General features: G+C 27.8%; 2 protein-coding genes across 2 annotated transcripts; both read left to right on the top strand.

The window, feature by feature from the left end:
- The first annotated feature begins 2,008 nt into the window (after window positions 1–2,008).
- Window positions 2,009–3,849, top strand: LOC100792540 (serine/threonine-protein kinase-like protein ACR4). Its single transcript, XM_003542974.5, has one exon. It carries the CDS (start codon window positions 2,300–2,302, stop codon window positions 3,308–3,310), a length of 1,011 nt encoding a protein of 336 aa, XP_003543022.1. The 5' UTR covers window positions 2,009–2,299; the 3' UTR covers window positions 3,311–3,849.
- Window positions 3,850–12,955: 9,106 nt separating this feature from the next.
- Window positions 12,956–17,360, top strand: LOC100791680 (NAC domain-containing protein 73). The gene is made up of 4 exons (XM_003542973.5): window positions 12,956–13,087; window positions 13,229–13,477; window positions 13,861–14,050; window positions 16,161–17,360. Exons 2-4 carry the CDS (start codon window positions 13,286–13,288, stop codon window positions 16,775–16,777), a joined length of 999 nt encoding a protein of 332 aa, XP_003543021.1. The 5' UTR covers window positions 12,956–13,087; window positions 13,229–13,285; the 3' UTR covers window positions 16,778–17,360.
- Window positions 17,361–22,581: the final 5,221 nt, after the last annotated feature.

The raw sequence follows: 22,581 nt of genomic DNA, 5'->3' as shown, positions 1-22,581 counted from the left end.
AACATCGTTCATTACAATAATCAATCCTAAGACATCATTAATTCTTATTTTTTTTTATATCAAGAACACAATAAAATAAAAATGTTCCTAACAGAATTATACGATTGAAGTTTTGAAAATATATGTGTTTTACTTACTTCTTGAAGTAAGTAATTTGAGTTTTTGTTATCTTTGCTTTAACATAATTTCTTCATTTTCTTTTTTCTTCTCAATCCTTGAGCAATCCACTAATGCTAAGAGAAACTATTTATTTATATAATTCTAAGAAAATAAATTGTTTACCCTTATATAAGTGTTGTACTTAATTTAAATTATATCTTTTAATATTTATTTAACCAATCTTTCTTTATCTCTTATTTTTATTATCTTTATCTAATCTAATATATTATTATACTAATATCTTTTTTTTTTAAATATAACAATCTAATATATTAAAAAAATTTAATCTATTTTTTCTTTTACTAAAACATATATTTAGATAATTTTTATTTGACTAATTATTTGATTATTTTTAGGATGTTACATAAAACGGTGTGCACTATGCTTTATTTTATTTTTTGTTAATGTAACATAACGAGAATTTAAGTAAATGATTTGGATTTGAGAATATAGTTTTTGTATTGGATGTTGCAATTTTTTTTTATATACGTTAACAAATAAAACAAAAATCTGTGAAGGCAGCAGATAAGGTGCATCCGCCTGTGATTATTAGTATTTCTTATAGAATTTTTGTTTCCTTGAAGATGAAATACGTCATTAATTTCTCTTTTTTTTTAATTCAAAATGTTCAATTTTAAATTATAATAATATCTTTTTATAATAAAGATTACAATATTAAAGATTCTAAACATTTTCATAAGTCTGACTCAAAGAACAAGTATACGGAACACAACTCAGTAAGCTGTCTCTAATTAGACAGAGTCTTTAGTTATAGCTCTTTCGTATCGCACCGCCACACGTCCTGTACTCCTGCTTTCCATGTGGAATAAAAAAGTTCGTACACAAAATGTTACATAAATAATACATACTCGAAGACAAAATCTAAAAGAAAGGAGGGAAATAGATTGCTACACAATGAGCAAATTTTGGTGGAAATAGTTTAATTTAAAAGCACTACAGAACCCATGGATATTGCCCCACCAAACAATCAACATTACATGATTACGTGTACACAAACAATTGGTAAGCTAAAATTAATATTAGGGTGACCAAAATGCTTTTAGATTAGTACTATGATATAATTTAAAATGTGATCATGCTGCCATCCCACCTCAGCACAAACGAGGAATCCATAGTCAGTGGATGCATCTAAAAAAAAAAAAGAATAGAGCAATGACTCCATTATTTAATAAACCAAACTTTCCCCGGGTTACTTTAAATTATTATGGGATGTAAGAGACCGCAATGTAACAAATTAAGTCTCTAATTTTATAGATGCACTAGCATTTAATTACTGTGAGAAAGATTTTTTTTTTTTTTGCTAGTCAGGAAGATAATGTGTTAAACACACCTTTCAATTAAATGTAAACATAAGTACATGTTTGTGTTATCGTTTACAAGTTAAGAATGCATGTTTGTGAAAGGATATCTTTTATACATTAAAAATGCATTGAAATAATAATCACAACCTGCAGGGTGAGTCCGTGGAAAGTTAAAATAATTAAAACTTAAACTTTAGGTCTATTAATATTTATATTAATTTTTAAAGTAAAAAATGTCACACAGTTAAATAAAAGACTTCAAATATCATTATTTTCTTTAAAATAAAAAAATTTCTCTCAATTTTTATTTTAGATTTTACTTTCTGACGGGTCGATCCTGAACACAACAAATGACTACACACAAACATGTGCTAAAACCATTAGTTGTGTTAGAGTAAAAAAATGATATCCCTAGTCTTTTACTTTAACATATCATTTTAACAGTTTCTCATATAAACATAATTAAATTATAATAATTAATATACAACCCACTTTTAATGATAAATTATTCTTTTTATATATTTTCTTTCTTACATAAAAAGTATACAATTTTATATATTATAGAAATAGAATTTGTCAATAATATGAGAGGTAGGGCTGGGCAGCTATCAACTACCACAACTAATCTGACCAATCTATCGATCCATCCACCCGTTTTGTCAAGCTTATGCCCTCTTTTTTCCTTTTCAACTGTGTTTGATATCTCCCCATCACAGTGAAATGTATATATATAAACTTCTTTCCACACACCTCTTTGACAAATTAACCATCCAATCCCACATTTCTTCCTTCAACTCTAAAAATCACAACACTAAAAAATGAACCATGTTGAGCATATCGCTTATGACATGGTCATGATCACTCTTTCCATGTCTCTCATCGTCCTCGCCATCATCCTCTTCCTTGCTTGCAAGAAGAAGCCCGTTGAATCCGAAGAAACACTCCCCGTGAAGCTTTGTGCTCGTGCACACCCCTTGATGGAAATCGATGCTGCCACCGATGGCTTCAACCCCAGGAGAATCATTGGCCAGGGTCGCTTAGGAACCGTGTATGCAGGGACACTGGACAAAGAAAAAGAACAACTTGTAGCCTTGAAGCGTATTCACCCTTTTCTTGTGTTGAGCAATGCAGGGTTTGGTTTCTCATCCGTGTTGAAGTGGCTCTCCTTGGCTCAACACCCCAACGTGGTTCCAATCATAGGGTTCTCAGAAGCACCCGGTGAGAGAGTTATTGTGATGGAGTTTGTGCACATGGCAAGCTTGGACTTCTACTTGCACCAAAACCAAGATGGGGCTTCACTTTTGGATTGGAACAAGAGGTTCAGGATTGCAGCTGGAGTAGCAAGAGGGCTTCAATACCTGCATGAAGTGGTGGCACCAAACATAGTACATGGGTGTGTCAAGTCCTCTAATATTCTCATTGATGTTAACTTTTGTGCTAGGATTTGTGATTATGGGCTTAACTTTTTGGCACCTGTGGAAAAGAGGGGGATAGTGGGGTATGTGGATGATGAGTATTGGAGTGAAAGAAGGGGTGGTGTAGCTACCAAGGAAAGTGATGTTTATGGGTTAGGGGTGGTTTTGTTGGAGCTTTTAAGTGGGAAAGGGTGTGAGGGAGGGTTGTTGGTGAAGTGGGCTTTGCCTTTGATAAGAGAAACCAGTTTCAGTGAACTTTTGGATCCTAGGTTGGTTATTCCTTCTGACATGAAGCCTTTGGTTAGATTAGCCAAAGTTGTTTCAGCTTGTGTTGGTAATTCACGGAAATGTAGGCCTTCGGTGGCTCAAGTGGCAACCATTTTGAACAACTTAGAAACGGAAGTGTGTCTCTGACTCTGATCTTCATGATGATGATGTAGTCAAAAGTCAAATTGATTGAGCAAATTGCCTTCCAATTTTGTTCAAATTACCTAGAATTTCAATACAAAAAGCACGCGTTTCTAGTAAGAAAACAAAAGTTGGTCTTATCATATGATTAGTTACCAAAATGATTAAAATGAAGAGGACAATATTACTGAGGTAAGTTAGGTGAGTTTGACATTCATCGGATGGCAGTAATTGGTAAGAAAATTGATAGATTTTGATGAGGGAGGGGCCTTATATGGCTTATCCCCAATGTTGTGACAGGCTAAGGAGGCAGAGAATCATTTTTGGTGGGGAATTTTGAAATAGAAAGGTGGGACGGTGTCGTTGTCGTTAGGACGGTGAATATTAATCGCTAGCTAGTTCCGTGTTGCATGGGGATCCTTTTGCTAATGAAAGTGACCTTCTCAATTATCTCTCTTTATTTTTATTTTATTTTTCACTCTCAGTTTCCATCAGCTTTTAATGTGTGTATGTGTAGTTATGTAGCTATTTTTTCCAGCTTGTCACTACTTTAGTCATACCTGGTTTTAGATTTAATGCCGTTTATAAGTTTATAGAAAGCTTTTTAACAGTCCTTATAAAAAAATAATTAGTATAGCCTAACATTCGAGTCTTGAAGTTAAATATTTGAAAGAAATTTTTTATCTGCTATCTTAATGATTATTTTTAGTAGAGAATACTTGTGATCTTTATTAAAAGAAAAAAAAATTAAAATAAATTAAACTCACATATTTACCAAAAAAAATAATAAACTCACATATCATAACTTTGCAATTTAATCGTTTTAACTAATTCAATGACACAATATTAATATAATCTTACGTATCATTTATATTAGATATTTATATTTACTATTCTAGTATCAATTAATAACAAACTTTTTTTAGGAGCTCAATTAATAGTATACAATTAGTGTCATTTTAGTAAGTAGAATTTTATATGTTTGATTCTCTCTAAATTAAATACGGTTTTAATTGAGGTTCATGTATAAATAAAAATTTTGATTAAATAATTAAATTCCTCATATTGTAAATATTTTTGGGTTGAACAAATTTGTTTATAACATAAAGTACTCATATTCTAGATAAAGAATTAATTAATTTTACAAAAATAAAAATTTATTTTATACAAATTGTATATTCGTCATATCATCTTATAGGTACCTACCTACCTGCTCATACCAGACATACCTCAACGAATTACTCTCATTAATTAAACAAAAAATGTTGGTAGTATTCAATATCTTAACTATGAAATTAAAGCTATTATATAGTTGACTAAGGATATATAATTCATGACCAACAAACTTTTTTTTTACAGAATTTACCAACAAACTTAAAGAAACAACAATATTGCACTACAATTACAATGATAAAGATACTTGACCACAACAGTAAAATGTTAGAATTTTTAATTTTAACAGCAGAAGATCAAGTTATTAAAATAAAATTTGTGAGTTGCGATTATAAAATTTTAAACAGGATTTTCTATTTTAAATTAATATATTAGATAAGTGAGGGTATGAAATAAGCTAAATAATATCTAATTACATACAATTTTGTAAAACAAATACACATATGTACATCTAGATTTATGTAACCCACTGTAGATATTTTTTTGCTAAATAAAAGAATTTTCACTCGTAGAACCACTAAGATCAACCTAATAGTACGTACAAGGTCATAAATTCAAACTTCAGTGTAATTATTATAAAAAATAATAAAATAATTTCCACTCGCTTAAGCCTTTTTGTACAAAATAAACAATATCAAGGGATTTAAAAATATCATTAGCGGGTTGCTTCCCACATGCATTAGGCCAATTACTTGGGCACCCAGCATTTTTGCTGGGACACCCACTAGTTTTTGAAAATACCCTTATGGGTACTTTTGGTTAGAAATAGGAAGTTTGGTTTTTTATTTTTGCAGTGTCTTTTTTTTTTTTTTTTCTTCACAAAATCTCACACTCTCAGTGTAAGTTGTTTTCGTTAGCTTTCGTTAGTCTCCTTTTCTGACCTTTTCTTGTCTTTGGTGGTATACGTGTGTTGTTCAAAAAGATACGGTGAAGTTAGGTTGTTATTCGTCGCTGGAGAAGAAGAGGTACGTAAAAAAATTTTAGAAACATACGAATTGTCAATCCGTATGACTCATATGGATCATCAATCCGTATGACTCATATGGATCATCAATCCGTATAGCCGTACAGATTGACAATCCATGTGGTCATACGGAGCTAATCCGTATAATCATAATCCGTATGAGTAATCCGAACTGACAATCTATATGTTTCGAATTTTTTTTAAAAAATTTTAAATCTGCATTACCATACAGTGATTAATAATTAAATTTTAAATATTAAATTTTGGTTTCAATATTTTTAATAACTATCAAATTTAATATATTTTTAAATTTGATTTCAATCATTATGTTAAACTAACAATCTTATCATATTTCAAATTTTAAATTTTTGTTTCAATATTTTTTATAAGTACCAAATTAAATATATTTTTAAATTTGATCTCAATCATTATCTTAAACTAACAATCTTATCATATCTTAAACCTTGGTTTTCATATTTTTTATAACTACCAAATTTGATATATTTTTAAATTTGATTCCAATTATTATCTTAAACCAAAAATCTTATCGTATTTTAAATTTTGGTTTCAATATTTTTTATAACTATCCAATTTGATATATTTTTAAATTTGATTTCAGTCATCATATTAAACTAACAATCTTATCATATCTTAAATTTTGGTTTCAATATGTTTTATAACTACAAAATTTAATATATTTTTAAATTTGATTTCAATCATTATCTTAAACTAATAATCTTATCATATTTTAAATTTTAAATCTTGGTTCCCATATTTTTTATAACTATCAAATTAAATATATTTTAAAATTTGATTTCAATCATTATCTTAAACTAACAATCTTATCATATTTTAAATTTTAAATTTTGATTTCATAATTTTTATAATTAACAAATTTATTGTACAATTAAAAATTATGTTTAAATATTTTTATAACAAATTTTAATTATTTAAAATTTACGTTTAAATATTTTTTGTAACTAAAAAATTTAAATTATTTTTAATTATGATTTCAATATTTTTCATAAATAAAAAATTCAACATCTTTTAAATATTTGTTTTAATTTTTTTTAAAAGTTAAACAAATATAATATAACAATATTGAAAATTAATTGTTTCACCAATCTAATCTTAATTTTAGCAATCTAATCTTAATTTTAGCAATTTAATCTAATCTAATCTTAATTTTAACTAATATATATTTTTTATAAATAAAATTAATACTTAACATATAAATCAGAAAACAATTATAAAATTTCACTAACATTACAAAACAATATTACACTACAAAAAAATTTAAATAATAATTGACAAATATATATTTACAATGTAAACAAAAATTTCAAAAAAAAAATTTAGAAGAAATAAATTGAAAAAAAATAATTTAACAAAAAAAAATCGATACGAATCAACAATTTGTGTGGGTCATACGGATTGCCAATCCGTATGACCCATATGGATTGATGATCCGTATGGGGTTTTTCTGGAAAAATGTCATTTTTATTTGCAATATTGCTTCAAACAACAACATCAAACTAATATCAACAACATGCAACACCCACAAAGAAAGAAGAAGAAGCAGCAACAGAGTGAAACGACACAGGGAAGAGGAAGAAGAAGAAGAACCACAGCGGTACAAGAAGTGGAGGAAAAAGAAGGAAAGAAGAAGAATCACAGCCGCGCAAGAAGTGAAGGAAGAAGAAGAACCGCAACCACAACATGCGTGAAGGAGAACGAAGAAGAAGAAGGAGAATGAAGGAGACCACCACGAGAAGGAAGAAGCACAGCACGAAGGAAGAAGAATCATTGCAGCATACGAATGCGCACTGTAACCGTATTTATATTCATAGGGTGAAGGACATTTTAGTCCTTTCACCTAGGGTGCTAGGTGTCCCAACAAAATTACTGGATGCCCAAAGTAACACCCCAACACTAGTCATTAATTCGACTATCCTGGGCCAACCCTTTGAGCAATTGGGAGTGCAAAAAACAAGGGTTTTTCTTTGTGCACCTAGCACAATTGCTGTTACACCCAACACAACAACGCAATTTCAATTTTGTCATTCCATAAAGCTGATACGGATTGTCAATCCGTAAGTGGTCCAAACGATTTTTTAAAATTAATGACCCATGTAAGAATCGAATATGCGACTTTCGTGTTATTAGCACGATGTTCTAATCAACTAAGTTAATAGGTCAATTATGTTATAAAATCATTAATATCGTTATATATAATACTAAATTTTTTTATGTATATTTAATGCAAATGTAAATTTAAATAATAAATTTTGATCTAATAATTAATTTATTTACATATATTAATTTTTATGAAACTTATGATTTTTATTTAAAATTTATACATGTAAAAAAATACATTATTAGATCAAAATTAATTGTAATAAGGTCAAAAAATACATTAGTAATTTTATGTTAATAAACTTATGATTTTTATTTACAATTTATATAGGTAAAAAAATTAATTATTAGATCAAAATTAATCGTCATAAAATTTATTATCTAAATTTACATGTACGTTAAATATACATTAGAAATTTTAGTGTTATATATAACAATATTAATTATTTTATAATATAATTAACTTATTAACTTAGTTGGTTAGAGTGTCGTACTAATAACTTGAAAGTTACATGTTCAATTCCTACATGAGCCATTAATTTTTAAATTAATTCGTAAAATATATTTTTGAAAAAAATTTAATACAATCGTTAGCTTTACAAAAGGATAAAATTGAAATTACATATATTATGCTGGGTGTACCAACAATTTGATGGGTACGAAAAGCAATGTCCAGAATACAATAACCTAGATTGGAACCACACACAAGGTTTTGGGCTTTCGGTATATGTTTAGGCCATGGGGTGGGGTGGTGCAACACAGATCCGTGACTCATATTTAACGATTTTTCTTGGGACAAAACTTAAATGCAAGTAATTACGTGCTTTTGTACTGTTGATCATAATTAGAGTTTATTCTTCGCAATTTACAGAAATCTTCAATGTAAAAGTTGTATTAGGTGAATTACTGAGCTGAAGAATACTTTTGAGTATAAAATTTAAATACAGTTCTTTAAGTGTTTTCAATATGATTTTTTTTAAAATTAGAATTAAAGTTCTATTTTGCTGATAATGGAAATGCCAAAGCGTGGACTCTATATTATGGCATTTTTACGTGTGAAATAGAACCATAGTTAGGGTATAATGCGTTCCTTGGAAAATCCTACCCATTTTCATCCTATATGAACAGTCAGTCAGTCATGTCTAGACTAATTGACGCATAACAACCAGTCAGCCACCTTCTAGAAAATCTGAGATGTTAAAATCACAGGAAACTAAGATAGTTTTAAATTGTTGTACGTATAAAACGTCTTAATTTGTTTAATTAGTTAAGAAAAGCACTAATTAAAAACATATTTCTATATTTATTAAAAAATGTCATTAATAATCATACTATTTGTGGACCTTAAAAGCATAATGTTAAAGCAAACATCTCCCTAGTAGAAGTACACGTTGACATATTGTATCATTGTGTAGCTTCCCATATACAAGTGTTAGGTTCACTGTTCATTTCTTTTATGTCACTTCTTTCTATACAAACAACTGACAATTTGCGGTAATAAGATTCAATCTAATTAACTTGACATTACTTTGATCCATATAAAATATAGAAATGTGATATACATACAATAATTTATATGACAGTTTGTATAACATTATTTTATGTTCAACCCAAAAATATTTACAATACGATGAAATTAATTATTATTTTATCCAAAGTTTTATTTACACATGAAACTCATTTAAAATCTTATGTAGAGAGAATCAAACATTTTTTTGACTGATAGAGAGAATTAAACATAGAAAACAACAATTTACAAATTATTAAGGTCAAGGGTTATGTCCAAATTCCAATCCTAAAAATTAAAAGGTTTACTCAAATATTTTCATATAGACATGAAAAACCAAAAAGATGAAACGAGAACATTCAAATTAGAAAGAAAAACAAAGAGATAAATTATCTTCAACTTGATTCTCATGATGCTCTAATCTCTTAGGTTTCGACACCTTCAAACTATCCCTAAAAGAAGTATTTAATACCTAGGGCTAAAAGAGCTCAAGCCTAACACAAATTAAAAGAAAAAAAAAATCGCTGAAAATAGAGTACTTAACCGCACATCTCAGTTGTGGCTACCATTATCCATGGTGAAATTGTGACGAGCTCAACTTGAAAAATCTCTCTTACCAATAGTCAATATTGTCAAGGGACCCACCACAGTCAAGGCGTGATCAAATTCAGCAAAGGTCTCTCTTTACAAAAATTGTGGATAAATATTTATTGATGTTAGGCACTATTTGTATGTCGTTTTAATTTTTATAAGTTAAGATATGTTCAAAATACTACACCTATGTCAAGTTGTCTAGATATAACTAATTTTCTCTGTGGTCCCTTTATAATTCAATCAAAGTCTCCTCATGGAAAGTCTTTGTTTAAGTTTTTCATAAACAATAGACACCAAAATAACCTTAATCACATTATTGGAGCTCAAGTTATGACTGATTTTATTTCTCTTGCTTTAGTTCATTCCACAAATAATCTTTTCTAATTAAAATCACAAAAATACAACCTAGTGTAAGAAAAAAAATCATAAACAACATAAATTAAATAAATAATGATGCATAAATCTAACACAAAATACATGCAAAACAAGTATAAAACATGACACAAAGGAAAACTCCGTGTAGTACTTTCATAACTAATCAACTTGATCTAATATAAGTATTTTAACTTTTTTTTTCTTTTTTACTTTCCCCCCTTTTTTATATTTTTAGAAAAATTATACAAAATATATAAATATAGAATTTTCTAACTTGCACTCATTTGTTTGCTTTAGAAAAAATGTTTTAGCAAACTACACCACCTATTTAGTTTTTAGTACATTAGAAAAACAAATTTATAACTTGCTAAAATATTGTTCTTTCTAAAAAGCAACGATTTAATACACACTAACAAATCTTTATAGAATTTACTAATTTATATTCATTTGTTTTTTAACAACAACTATGCTAATTAGCTTATTCATAACTCGAATACTCGAATTTGAGACTTCTAATTAAACTAGAATAATCTCATGCAAGTTAACCCACTCCTTGATGATATTATAACTTGTTAAAATACTCATTCTAAAAAAAATTAAGTATATATTAACAAATTCATATAAATATATGTTTATATGATTCTTTCTAAATCTTTTCATTTTTTAAATATTTTCTTTTCAAATTAATTATATTCTATCGTAAAAAAAATTATAACTTCTATTTTTTTAATATAACTTTAAAGTTGTAACTATTTTTTTTAGAAAAATTATTTTAGATGTCCTAAATTATTTAGGACATCAAAGTCATAAATATTTATAAATATTTTTTTAATTAATTAATAGTGATTTTAGTTTTTTTTTTCATTATTAGTTTTATTTAATATTTTTGTATATTATTTTATTTAATGTTTTCTATATTTTTATATATTATATTATTTAATATATTTTTTACATTATTTTATTTAATATTTTTTTTCATAATGTTAAGAATTATTATTTGTTTTTTAAATTAAAAAAAATAATATAAATTAATTAAATTTAAATAAAAATATAAAAATGTACTATATATGTATGTATAATACATTTTAATATTTTTATTTAAATTTAATTCTTTTATATATTTTTTTTCTAATTTACAAAACAACTAATAATCTTTTAAAATTAGTAAAAAGTATGAAAAATATTAAAATAATAATATAGAAAATATATTAAATAAAACAATATACAAAAATATAGAAAATATTAAATAAAAAACAATGTACAAATATAGAAAATATTAAATATTTTTTATGTATAAAAATATAAAAAATATTAAATAAAACTAACAATGAAAATAAATTAAATTATTTAATAATTAATTTTTAAAAAATTATTTACGACTGCTAAAACAAAAATAAAAAAATTAAAATACTTACTACTTTAAAGTCGTATTAAAAAATAAATAAAAATCATAAATTTTTTTACAATTTTAATAGGAAAGAAAAAAAAGTTATAAAAAATCTTATGACTTTGTACTAAAAAATGGTAAGATATCTTATAACTTATTTTTTTTAGGAATGAAGTTAAATTTTACTCCCATATCTAATGATTTTGAAAGAAAAAAACTGTATACTTTTTATCTTCCCTTGTGCGTACGTATACTATATACGGTATTCTGCGGAAAACATCGTCGTCCGAAAAAAACAAGAAGCTTAACGCCTAAGCTTCTCTCGCCTGGCTTCTTGGAGAAGCTCTCAAAAACGTGTTGGCGGATGTCACGTCGGAAAAATAATTAATAAATGGCTCTGCTTCTCTCTGTCCGTCTCTACTTTTCATACTTTGAAGTCAACATCCAAACCAGATCATATTTATATTATTCCAAGTCCATTTATACAAATTCAATGCAAATCCCTCCAACGTCCAAACGTCGATGACTTCGGCAGCAAGTGTCTTGTACTGTACCATATCATAATCTATTGTTTAATGGAAAACACTTAGATGCTAAAACATGTGATAACAGTATGAAATGAGATCACTTCAATCCTCTGGTTAGCAAAATGTAACAATATTCATAAAAAATGTAACAATACATTATTAATATTACGTTGTCTTTTTATTTTTTTTATCTTTTAATTATTGTGTTTAAGATCATGGTACGTAGATTAACAAAATTGTTTACGAAATTCTCTGAATATTGTACCATGTTTTGCGTGAAACTTTGAACGCATTTTCGTTGGGTTCAGAAGACAATATACGTGGAATAATTGTTTGGTATGGGTGTTAAATGTTAATAAAGGGGAGTAACAGGACTATACTTATAAAAGAAAAGATTAAAATCTAAAATAAATTCAACTTCTTTCTTAAATTAAAAATTAACTCATGCATTTCAACTTTTGAAAGAATTAAATATGAATTTCTATGAGAGTTTACATAAATCATAAACGTATTCTTCATGTTACGTTCTTGATCGGTTCGTATGTACATGTCTCTTCTGATGTGTATGAATTTTCACATATCTTTAACTGCACTAAATTTTGACGCTGCAGCTAACACAAATAAACTCTAGAGTGGTGAAACGTCTTAAGAAGAATCAGGTTGCTCCATCTCCACTCTTTGCTACCACCACCTTTTCCCCCATCTTTTTAACTCGGGTAATATAAGATTAATTATAATAGTGCTTGTCTTTCTTTTTGCTAGTAAAGTTTTAATATTAATTCATGTATAATTAATAACGATACCCTTTTTAATTGCTCAATTAGGTAAAGTGTAATTAGTTGTATTGTATCCGGAACAAAGTCTCCCTAACTAGGACGCACTTATTCCGTTGTAAAAGCGTATATACGAGAGCGTAGCCAAACGTGACCTCCAAGCAACCTTCCCTATATCTAGACCCACCTTTTATTTCTCACCTTTTTTTAATAAGCTCTATATCCTCTCTCTCTCTCTCTCTCTCTCTCTGAACAAGAGCCTGCAGCCAGAGTTAGAGGGAAATCAAGCACGGCTCAATCATCGAATCATAGAGAACACATACAGAAGAAGGAAAAGTGGAACCCTGGTACGATTAAATTCTCGATCTCTTTCAGTAATTTGAAGTTGATTCAGAACAACCGAGTCCCTAAAGAGACAAAGCTACTAGCTTTACCTTTCCTCACTCCTTTTCATCTCTATTTTTTTTTTTTTTTTTGTATTTTACTAGGAAGCTGATATTGTAGGAAGGTTTGCAAGAAAACGGATTTTGTTTTGAGATATATGCATGTGCAAGTGCATAGGGAAATTAACAAAAAATAAGATGACATGGTGCAATGACTCTGACGAGAATAGGGTTATTGAATCAATCACGCCAAGAATAACTATTACTCCTAACACTGATGACAAAAAGCTCACCCAAGAAATTAGAACCACAGCATGCCCCTCGTGCGGCCATAACATTGCATTCAAAGATAAGGTACTTATTATATTGTCGGTAAATATTTTGTTTTATAATTTAAAATTTATAAAAATATATTATTTGCATTAATTTTATTTTTATAAAAATAAAATATTTATCTTAGAATTTGTTACATAAAATTAAAATTCTTATTTTTTGAGATTTTACTTTTGGAGGATCAAACGCAATTAACTCATTATTTTAAATTTTTTGGAATTTTATTAATACTGTTGTTCTTTTATTTAATCTGGGGTTATGCATCTTCTTTTTATTTATTTATTTTATTTTCTAACACTTATAACCTATAAATGTTTGTGCTTTTTCTCTTTTAAGTTGTTTTTTGTTTATATATGAACCAATCTCTTATTAGTTTGTGTTGTACGTGTGTGGTGAAATATTAGGGTGGAATCCATGACTTGCCGGGGTTACCAGCTGGAGTTAAGTTTGACCCAAATGACCAAGAAATATTAGAACATTTGGAGGCAAAAGTTGCGTCTGATGCATGCAAGCTTCATCCCCTAATTGATGAGTTCATACCAACGCTCGAAGGCGAGAATGGGATCTGTTATACACACCCAGAAAAACTACCAGGTGCTTCATGTTTTAATTACTTTATTTTATTTTAATTATTTTTCTGTCTAATTAATTATTAGTATAGTTTCGTGTTTTAGAATACCTATCGCATATATGTTATATACACATCATTGAAATTCTCATTAATCGGGAGACACGTACGTCTTGATGTGCACGATACCGCATGCATGAAATTAATTGTTTTAGTAATGAAATAATTTATTTTCCTTTGAAAAGGATCTCTAATCATAAGGCGGTTCAAATTTGAAAATGACAGCAGAACATTTTATGCACTCTATATAAAATGAGATCTCAAAAATTAACATTATCATACAATATCTTTGGTTTTAACATGACTTTCATAAACATTCTTCTTATTTTTTTTAGAGATACCAAAGATTTTAAGATGGCTAGAAATTCTAGCATGTGAAATTGGGGATAAAAATAAACGGATAGCTGAAATAAAAAAAATTACAAGTGTAAACAATCATGCATTTCTTCATTCGTCGTTCTTGCAATTGCTCCGTCCAGTACTCCTTGTATGTGTCATTCTTAAGTTGATATTTTCAAAGAAGAAGCACATGGGAGAAGCACGCACCTCTTTTATATAACTTCTTGTTCAAGTATGTTGCAAGAAAGTTCTTATGTTAGCAATGACTACCAAACTGATCAAAAGTGGCATCCTATCTTACATAGCCATGTAGCAAGAGTAATGTAAATGTCAGCCCTTAATTTTCAGCAATATTTTTTATTTTATGACATATTTCAACATGATACCAAATAGAGGATTGTTGTCGGCTAATTGTATCAACAAAAGAAAAATGAGGTTGCTGCCGTTTTACTCTTAATGAGGAGCTTTCTCAATTTCTTACTCGATTCAACTTTTATAAATATACACTCATTTTCTCTTATATTTCATTTTCATCAAATTTTCTTTTAAAGTTATCTTTTTTTTTTTTACTTGCATATCATTTATTATACCTATTTTTTTCTCCTTACCTTTTCTTTTTTGTTTTTTTTTTATCTCTCTTCTTTTCATCTAAATACATTTCACAAACGGATATATGTCTAAATTTTTCCTACTGGATAATACCCACTTTTTTTATGAGATTCAATTCCCAAACATCACAAATTAAAAAGGGTAGCTTTTTTCTGGCATCCCTTGTGGGATGTGGAATTAGTAGAATGAAGAGAGATGTTGAGAAATAAAATATATGCCATTATAAAGAAAGAAAGAAATAGAAATTAAGAAAAATAAAGATCGATGTAAAGGAATGTAAGGAAAAACGAGTATGAAAAATTTAAAATTCTATATAAACTGAATTACTATTTTTTTTTACTTTAATATATTTATGTGAGAGCTAATAGAAATAAAAAATATATATTCCAAGTCTTAGTATTAAAGCATTTTTTTTCTATGTGGTGCTTCAACGACACCCTCAAAGAGAGTGTTGATTCATGTTAATTAATTTGGATTAATCTTTAATATAGTCATCGACTAATACAAGCCATTTTTTTATGTTTAATTGATGTAGAGCTAGCAATTCATCAGTACTGATACATAAATAATGCAACGATTCATGTAATTAATGTGTACACCTCCTCTTTCTCATGTTTTCCGTAACCTTTTGAATTATTAATAAGATAATGATAATGAATGCCTTATTGTTTCAATAACTTCATTCTTTTTTTCTCAGCATTTCAACCACTTCATTAATGGTCATTATTTGTTTTTATCTTTCTTTTCATATCATATTAATTAACTATCATACTTTCTCTTTCTTTTCTCAGTTTATCACTCTAGATATCAAGTAAACTTTGTGGGTCCCTTCATCATTTTTCATAGTAACATTCCTCAATATACAGTGTTTCCTTAATTACACAATTAATAATTCCTCTTTTTTTTTATTATGGGTCTGGCTCCTCTGAAATGAGTGTCTTCAGAGAATAAAGTGTAGTCTCAATTGTTGATATTTATCTTATCAACATATTCCTCTTTTCAGATGAGACAATTCCTTTCATTATATATGTTGTGTTTTATGAATATGCATAAATCTCATAACCAGAAGATTCCTTTAAAATGCGAGAGATATAAGAAATTGTTCTATATATGAAACAATATATGCAGGAGTTAGCAAAGATGGGCAGATCCGCCATTTCTTTCACAGGCCCTCAAAAGCATACACGACTGGAACAAGGAAAAGAAGAAAGGTTCACACTGATGATGAAGGAATTGAAACAAGATGGCACAAAACGGGAAAAACTAGAGCAGTTTTTGCATCTGGTGGTGCAGTGAAAGGTTTTAAGAAAATACTAGTACTCTACACCAACTATGGAAGGCAAAAGAAGCCTGAGAAAACTTACTGGGTGATGCATCAATACCATCTTGGCAATACTGAAGAAGAGAAAGATGGAGAACTAGTTGTTTCAAAAGTCTTCTACCAAACACAACCTAGACAATGTGTTAATCCCATTATCATAAAGGACCCGTACGAAAAAATGTTGAATGGTGGAAGTGTCCAAGACAGCACAAATACATCAATAACTAAAACTACTGCAACTCTTTTGGATTGCTACAATGCTCCTTACATAGATTATGATCATGCCCATGCGAGTCATAATAGGGAAAGTTCCTCACAACTAATAATTCCCAGCTCGGTTGTTCAGGTTGATGGCTCTTATATTCGCTCAACAATGGATGCAAAGAAAGCAAGATTTGAAAGTAACACTGGGAAGAGCTTCTAGGTAGACAAGCAGTGACAATGATTTACAGCATGTCCTCCATATTGTTTCCATTACTAATTGAGTAATAGTATTTATATGTGAAATTAGACTGAAGGAATTCCAAGGGTTGGAAAAATATAGGTTTTTCCTTGAATTATTGAGATCAATATGGCGCAGGCATGATGGACTTTCCCATAATTGACCCTGGTTGAAGTTGAGAGACAAGCAAGAAGGTATATATATTTGCGGTACTGTAGTTTGATTTTAATTTTAGGGTACATGTATATTCGTAAAATGTGTTTATACTTTATAGATATTACAATACGTGGTAGGGTTATCGTTTATTGACAACTCTTCAGAACTATGTCAGTCTATATATTATGTTTTGTCTAGAATTGAACTTTTCACCCCCTCAATCCTGAAAAAATTGCTGAGATGTTTCATTATTATTATATTATACATCTCAGCAACTTTGCTGGGAAGTTTCAAGTTTGTCCCTCTTGATGTTTTTCCCCCTCTTTCCTTTGGTCGTTGATACAATAGAACCTTCTTTTTCTTTGAAAGGTTGATTGTAAAATAACGTCAAGATCGTAGAATTTTCTTATTTATGATTCTAAATCGCGTTTCCAACTGCTATGATGCGGACTACGGCTGTTATAACGTGATATTATTATATGTTTGTACTTTGTTTGCTTAATATAAAAAAAAATTTATAATTATTCTAATTATTTATATATTTTTCTCATAAAATAACATAATTTTTCATTTGTTTTAAGACTTGATATTCCTAACATTCTATATGGTTATACTCATTCAATTATTGACACTTAGAAATTAGAATAGAAGATTAAAATCAGAATTTTTATTTTTTTTACAAAAAATGAAATAAAATGATGCTAAGGTTTCGTTGCGGTTTTAATATGATTTCAATATAATTACGTTGTAGTATTTTATGTGATTGAAATTTACATCACAATTGTGGACAGATATAGTTGTAGACATCAGTGCAACAATAATATTGTTGTCACAATTGTAGTTGTGGACAGTTGTGGACTGTAATTTAAAATTTATGATTTTCATGTTTTCATTGTGGAAGAATTTTTATTGTTTTTATCTTTTTTGAGTTGCTTTAATATTATTCAGATAATGTTATAAAAAAATTATATAATTAGCCTATAAAAAATCACTATATGAATTTAAAATAAATTTATAAAAACTAAAAAATTTATATAATAATATTAATTAAATAATAGTATAAAAAAACTTATATTTATATTGTGAGAAATCCTAATTAAATTTAATGTTATTACTAATTACATGCATTGCATTGAGTGCTCTAAATTAGAACCTTCTTGTTTTCTTTCTCCACAAGCATTCTAGTTAAGAAATTATCCCGTTAATATCTTAATTGAAATATTATCCACTAACTTATTGACTAAGGTCAAGTACCAAAAGCGTACGCGACAAGAAAAGAAAATGTGGAACTTTGAATGCCAGAAATAATTGGAAAGGGCCTGCCTCAAGGATCATATCCCCTTCGTTAATTACTAGTACTACGTACGCCCAGCGAGAATAAACCAATCTACAAATTAATTAAGTACAAACTAAGGGGAAAAGAAATCATTTCATTGCAGAAGTTCAAGGTCTTCTTAATGTTCTTAAAAAAACAAAAAGTTTTCTTAATTAATGAATTATATTACGTATTAATATGTATACAATAAATTTACGTGATATTTTTTAAAGCATTATTATTTTGTGTTTCTATTTATCTCTTTAATTATTATACAAATATATAATTTTCTTTCTTAATTTGAATGTTAATCCAACAAACTTATTAAAAGCATGTTGTCATTGCTTTTCTGGGTATTCATTGTCAAGTTAATATTACTTTTTATCTTACATTAGATTTTAAGTTTAATATCTTTGAAATTTTAGTATAATTTTTTTCATAGTGTCAACTAAATAGAAATTAGTATTAACAATTTTTAAGATAATTATTATATTAGATAACAAATTTATCATACATACTAATAGTATGATAAGATGATAATATAAATTTTTCTTACATTATTCATAACCTATTTTCCTTTTTTTAATGTTATTGAGGTACGTGTAAATTGAGTTACGCCAATCAATAGTAATTAACATTAATAGTTGAATTTTTTCAAACTTATTTTTTAAATTGAGTGTTTTTTAATAAAAACAAACCATTTTTTTTGTTTTTTTAATGTGTTTGTTAATTTAAACTATTTTTACTTAAAATAAATAATTTTATGCTTATTTTAAAAAGTAAATCATACCTTTTTAAAAAAAAACATTTTTTATAAAAAATACTTATTTTAATATTTTTTTTAAAAGTTTAAACAAACTTAGTGATTTGTTTGCTGGGTTCCAAAATCAATAACTATCCTGAAAATTCTCTCATTAAGCATGGGCTGTCATTAGTTGTCTATTTTCTTTATGAAAAAAAGTTAGTTGACTATAAGTTGTAAACATGTATGAAACCTAACTATGTTGGTAGGTACGATCTTAATAGTAGATATACGCTATGCATGCTTTTCAACTTAGTTAAGACTTCCTGATCTGGCATTCAATTCGCCAATGGTGGAAAGGAATGAAACTTGTTACGTACGGTTTTCATTTTAATATTATAGTTTTGCTATAGATTCTTTGCAATTGGTACTTTGTGAGCTTGTCGAGTGGAAGTTGCTTGCTGTGATTCTGTGAAGAAACCATAACCATGTTAGTATATATATAAGTTACCGCATGAAGCAACACATACAAATGTAATGTGAGACAGGTACCCTCCATTCATATGTTGGTACTTTGTCACGTAGACATGCAACCAAAAGTCATTAAGGGATTCCGTTTGATTTGTTTTTAAGTTTTTCCATCATGCAATTTTAAGTGTTTTCTCCTAGGACAGTATATAATACGCTTCAACCCATATTTTTTTTTATGCTCTCTTCTCATCAAACACGTCACGAAACTCATGAGGAAGCTTGGGGAAATCAAGTCCAATTTGGAATCAACTGTTGTTGCTGTTTTTATAGCCAATGAAACAACCAATGAAGAGAATTCTGCAATTACTGGAGTTGTTGTGGATGTCAAAGATGGTCTCCTCGATAAGCTCAAGGATGGCCTTCTTTAAGTCTTTCTTATCCCATCCATGTATCTCTTGCATTTGTAAATTAAAATTAAAGAAATGTGTAAGTACCTCTGAATTTCTCTCTTTGAAAAACTTTAGTACCAATTTCAATTCCAATTGTAATGTTTCTACAAGTTTTATATTTGTGCTTGTGCACTTTTTCTGCTCAGGTAACGGATCGACATGGCCGATAATAGGAAAAAAATTGAAGAGTAATTTTCTTTTCAAATAAATGTTAATTTTTAACCATCAACATTTTAGTTCAGGGTGTATATAATTAGGATTTCAAAAGATTTTAAAATATTCTAAAAAATTCTTAAGATACTTAATTAAAATTTTTAAATAATTAAAATAAATATATCTTATGATATTCAATTAAGAATATTAGAATTTTTTAAGGAATGTAAGAAAGTTTATTAGTATTTAATTAAGTTTTTTACAACTTAAAAAAAATCTTTTGGTATTTAAAAGTATACAAATTTTCATAAATTTTTTCTTAGGATAGATTTTAATGGATTTCATCAAATATTTTAGTAAAAATACACATTAAAAATTATCATCCAAACTCTTAAGATTTCGTGAGATTTTTTTCTTTTTTTTCTTACTAATTAAAATGTTTTTTTTCATCATACATAATTCATTGTCTTTTTATTGAAAGCAATAGACATTTATAATTTTTTTATTCTTTTGACCAAGGGACATGTCCTAGAACATATGATATGAGAAATTTTTCTAATTTTTTGAATTTAAAATTGGATATCTTGATTATGTGCTTATACATATAAATGATTTTAAATAATATATATATATATATATATATATATATATATATATATATATATAAACATAAGAAATATATAGTTTTAATGTGTGAGAAATTGACTCATGTATAAATGGGATTTAAAATAATTGTTAGACATGATTTTTGTTTGATTTTTATACAATTAACATGATGATGATTGAAGGAAAATGAGTTTATTGTACTTATAAAGATGCTAGGAAAAATTTATTTGTTTTGTAACAGATTTATGATTCTTTTTATAGGATGATGAATTTTATTTAAAGTACTAAATAAAAAAAATCATGAATCTTTATTAATAATTTAGAATGTTTTATAAAAAATACATGAAATTCTTTAAAATTTTAAAAATTCATAATATGTTTTCAAATCTTATAAATTCATATTTTATAAATCCATTAAAATTTGAACCACAAAATCTTAATTATAAAAGTCTTTTAAAAAAATCTTTAAAATTATTACATTCTAATAAAATCTTTTAAAGTCCACTAAACTTTTTTACACCAAAATAATTATTTAAACTTCTATTTCAATACACTCTCTTAAATTCTAAGATTAAAATTACTAATTTTTTTAAATACGTTGATCAAGGTGTTGTTTAATTGTGAGGAGGGAAGATGAGAGGAGAGAAGAGAATTGGTGAGAAAAGAAAAGAATTATAGGTAAGAAATATAGGAGAATAGAATGGAAATTTTTGAATTAAAGTTAGTTAGTAAATAATAAAAAAGAAATATTGAAGTTGAGTAAATGAACATTTTAACCTTTTTAAAATATAATACTTACACCACCAAGCACTATAAGCCATTTTAATCATTCACTGATGCTTTTTTTTTTTTTTTTTACTTAGCCGGTTTCGATCTTATTTTCTTTTGTCAATTGGTTGTGATCCTATTATTCCAGTGAATAGGCACAAGAATGAAAATTCTATTATCAAACAAAAATTTATCCTTCCCCTCTCTCTCTCTTGTTTCCTCTGTGTCTCTCACCCACTTTATCCCCTGTTTCCCTTTTTACAACTTTTCTTCACCAACAAGTTTGCAATTGGAAGTTCACCAACATATCGCATACCATACAAATCACAGATCTGAATCCATTCCAAATTTAAATTTCAAACCCACAAAAATCTATATTTAGGAAATAAAAAATCAACAAAATTCTCACAGAAAGTAATTCATTCATTTCAAATATCAAACCTTCAAACCAAATTATACAATTCCAGAGCAACTAAAATTGAAATAAAAAATGGTCAGAGATGTTGACAAGGCCAGCAGATCCAGGGACGGTGTCGGTGGCGACCAGCAAAGAGGCGGGAGAGGATTTTTTCATGGTGTGGTTGGCGACGACAGATGGAAGGTCGTCGGTGTGGTGGTGGTGGGTATCGCCGGCGAAGTCAGAATGAGCAGCAGGGTTTAAGCAGGAGAGAAGACAAGTATGAGAGTCACTGTGAAAAAAAACAGAATTAGAATTTGAATAGAGAATAGAAATAACTAAAAAAAAATTGAGTTTTTTTTGTTATTAATTATTAAATCTTTTTTTTTAAACAAAATTATGATTTTGGTAAAGAATTGTTGTTTATTAATTGTTACTTAGTACTAATAAAAAAATTAATAATTACTTATAATATTTTAATTAAAATTTGTTTTCAAATATAATTTTACAAATTTTTTTTGAGATACATTAGTAATAAAAAAAGAATTTGAAACTTTTTTTTTTTCCTAAAACCCTTACTTGGTTGTTTGGGCCTTAAATCAGCCCTATGAGCAACAAAAGAGAGTAGGGAATTTGTAGGGGTATTTTTGGTGGACACCCCACAAAACATTAAAAGGACAAAAATATATTTCATTTCTTCACATATTGATGATTCGTATGATTCATATG

Source organism: Glycine max, chromosome 13 (assembly GCF_000004515.6).
Source record: "Glycine max cultivar Williams 82 chromosome 13, Glycine_max_v4.0, whole genome shotgun sequence".
Classification (NCBI taxonomy): domain Eukaryota; kingdom Viridiplantae; phylum Streptophyta; class Magnoliopsida; order Fabales; family Fabaceae; genus Glycine; species Glycine max.
The sequence above is the reverse complement of the archived record's forward strand: the minus strand, read 5'-3'. Positions and strand labels throughout refer to the sequence as shown.

What these genes read in the sequence shown, in the direction of transcription:
- LOC100791680 (XM_003542973.5), top strand. Translation starts at nt 13,286, where the DNA reads ATGTGCAAGTGCATAGGGAAATTAACAAAAAATAAGATGACATGGTGC. An exon ending in ACATTGCATTCAAAGATAAG is followed by an intron (nt 13,478 to 13,860) that starts GTACTTATTATA and finishes GTGAAATATTAG; the next exon opens with GGTGGAATCCATGACTTGCC. An exon ending in ACACCCAGAAAAACTACCAG is followed by an intron (nt 14,051 to 16,160) that starts GTGCTTCATGTT and finishes CAATATATGCAG; the next exon opens with GAGTTAGCAAAGATGGGCAG.
- LOC100792540 (XM_003542974.5), top strand. Translation starts at nt 2,300, where the DNA reads ATGAACCATGTTGAGCATATCGCTTATGACATGGTCATGATCACTCTT.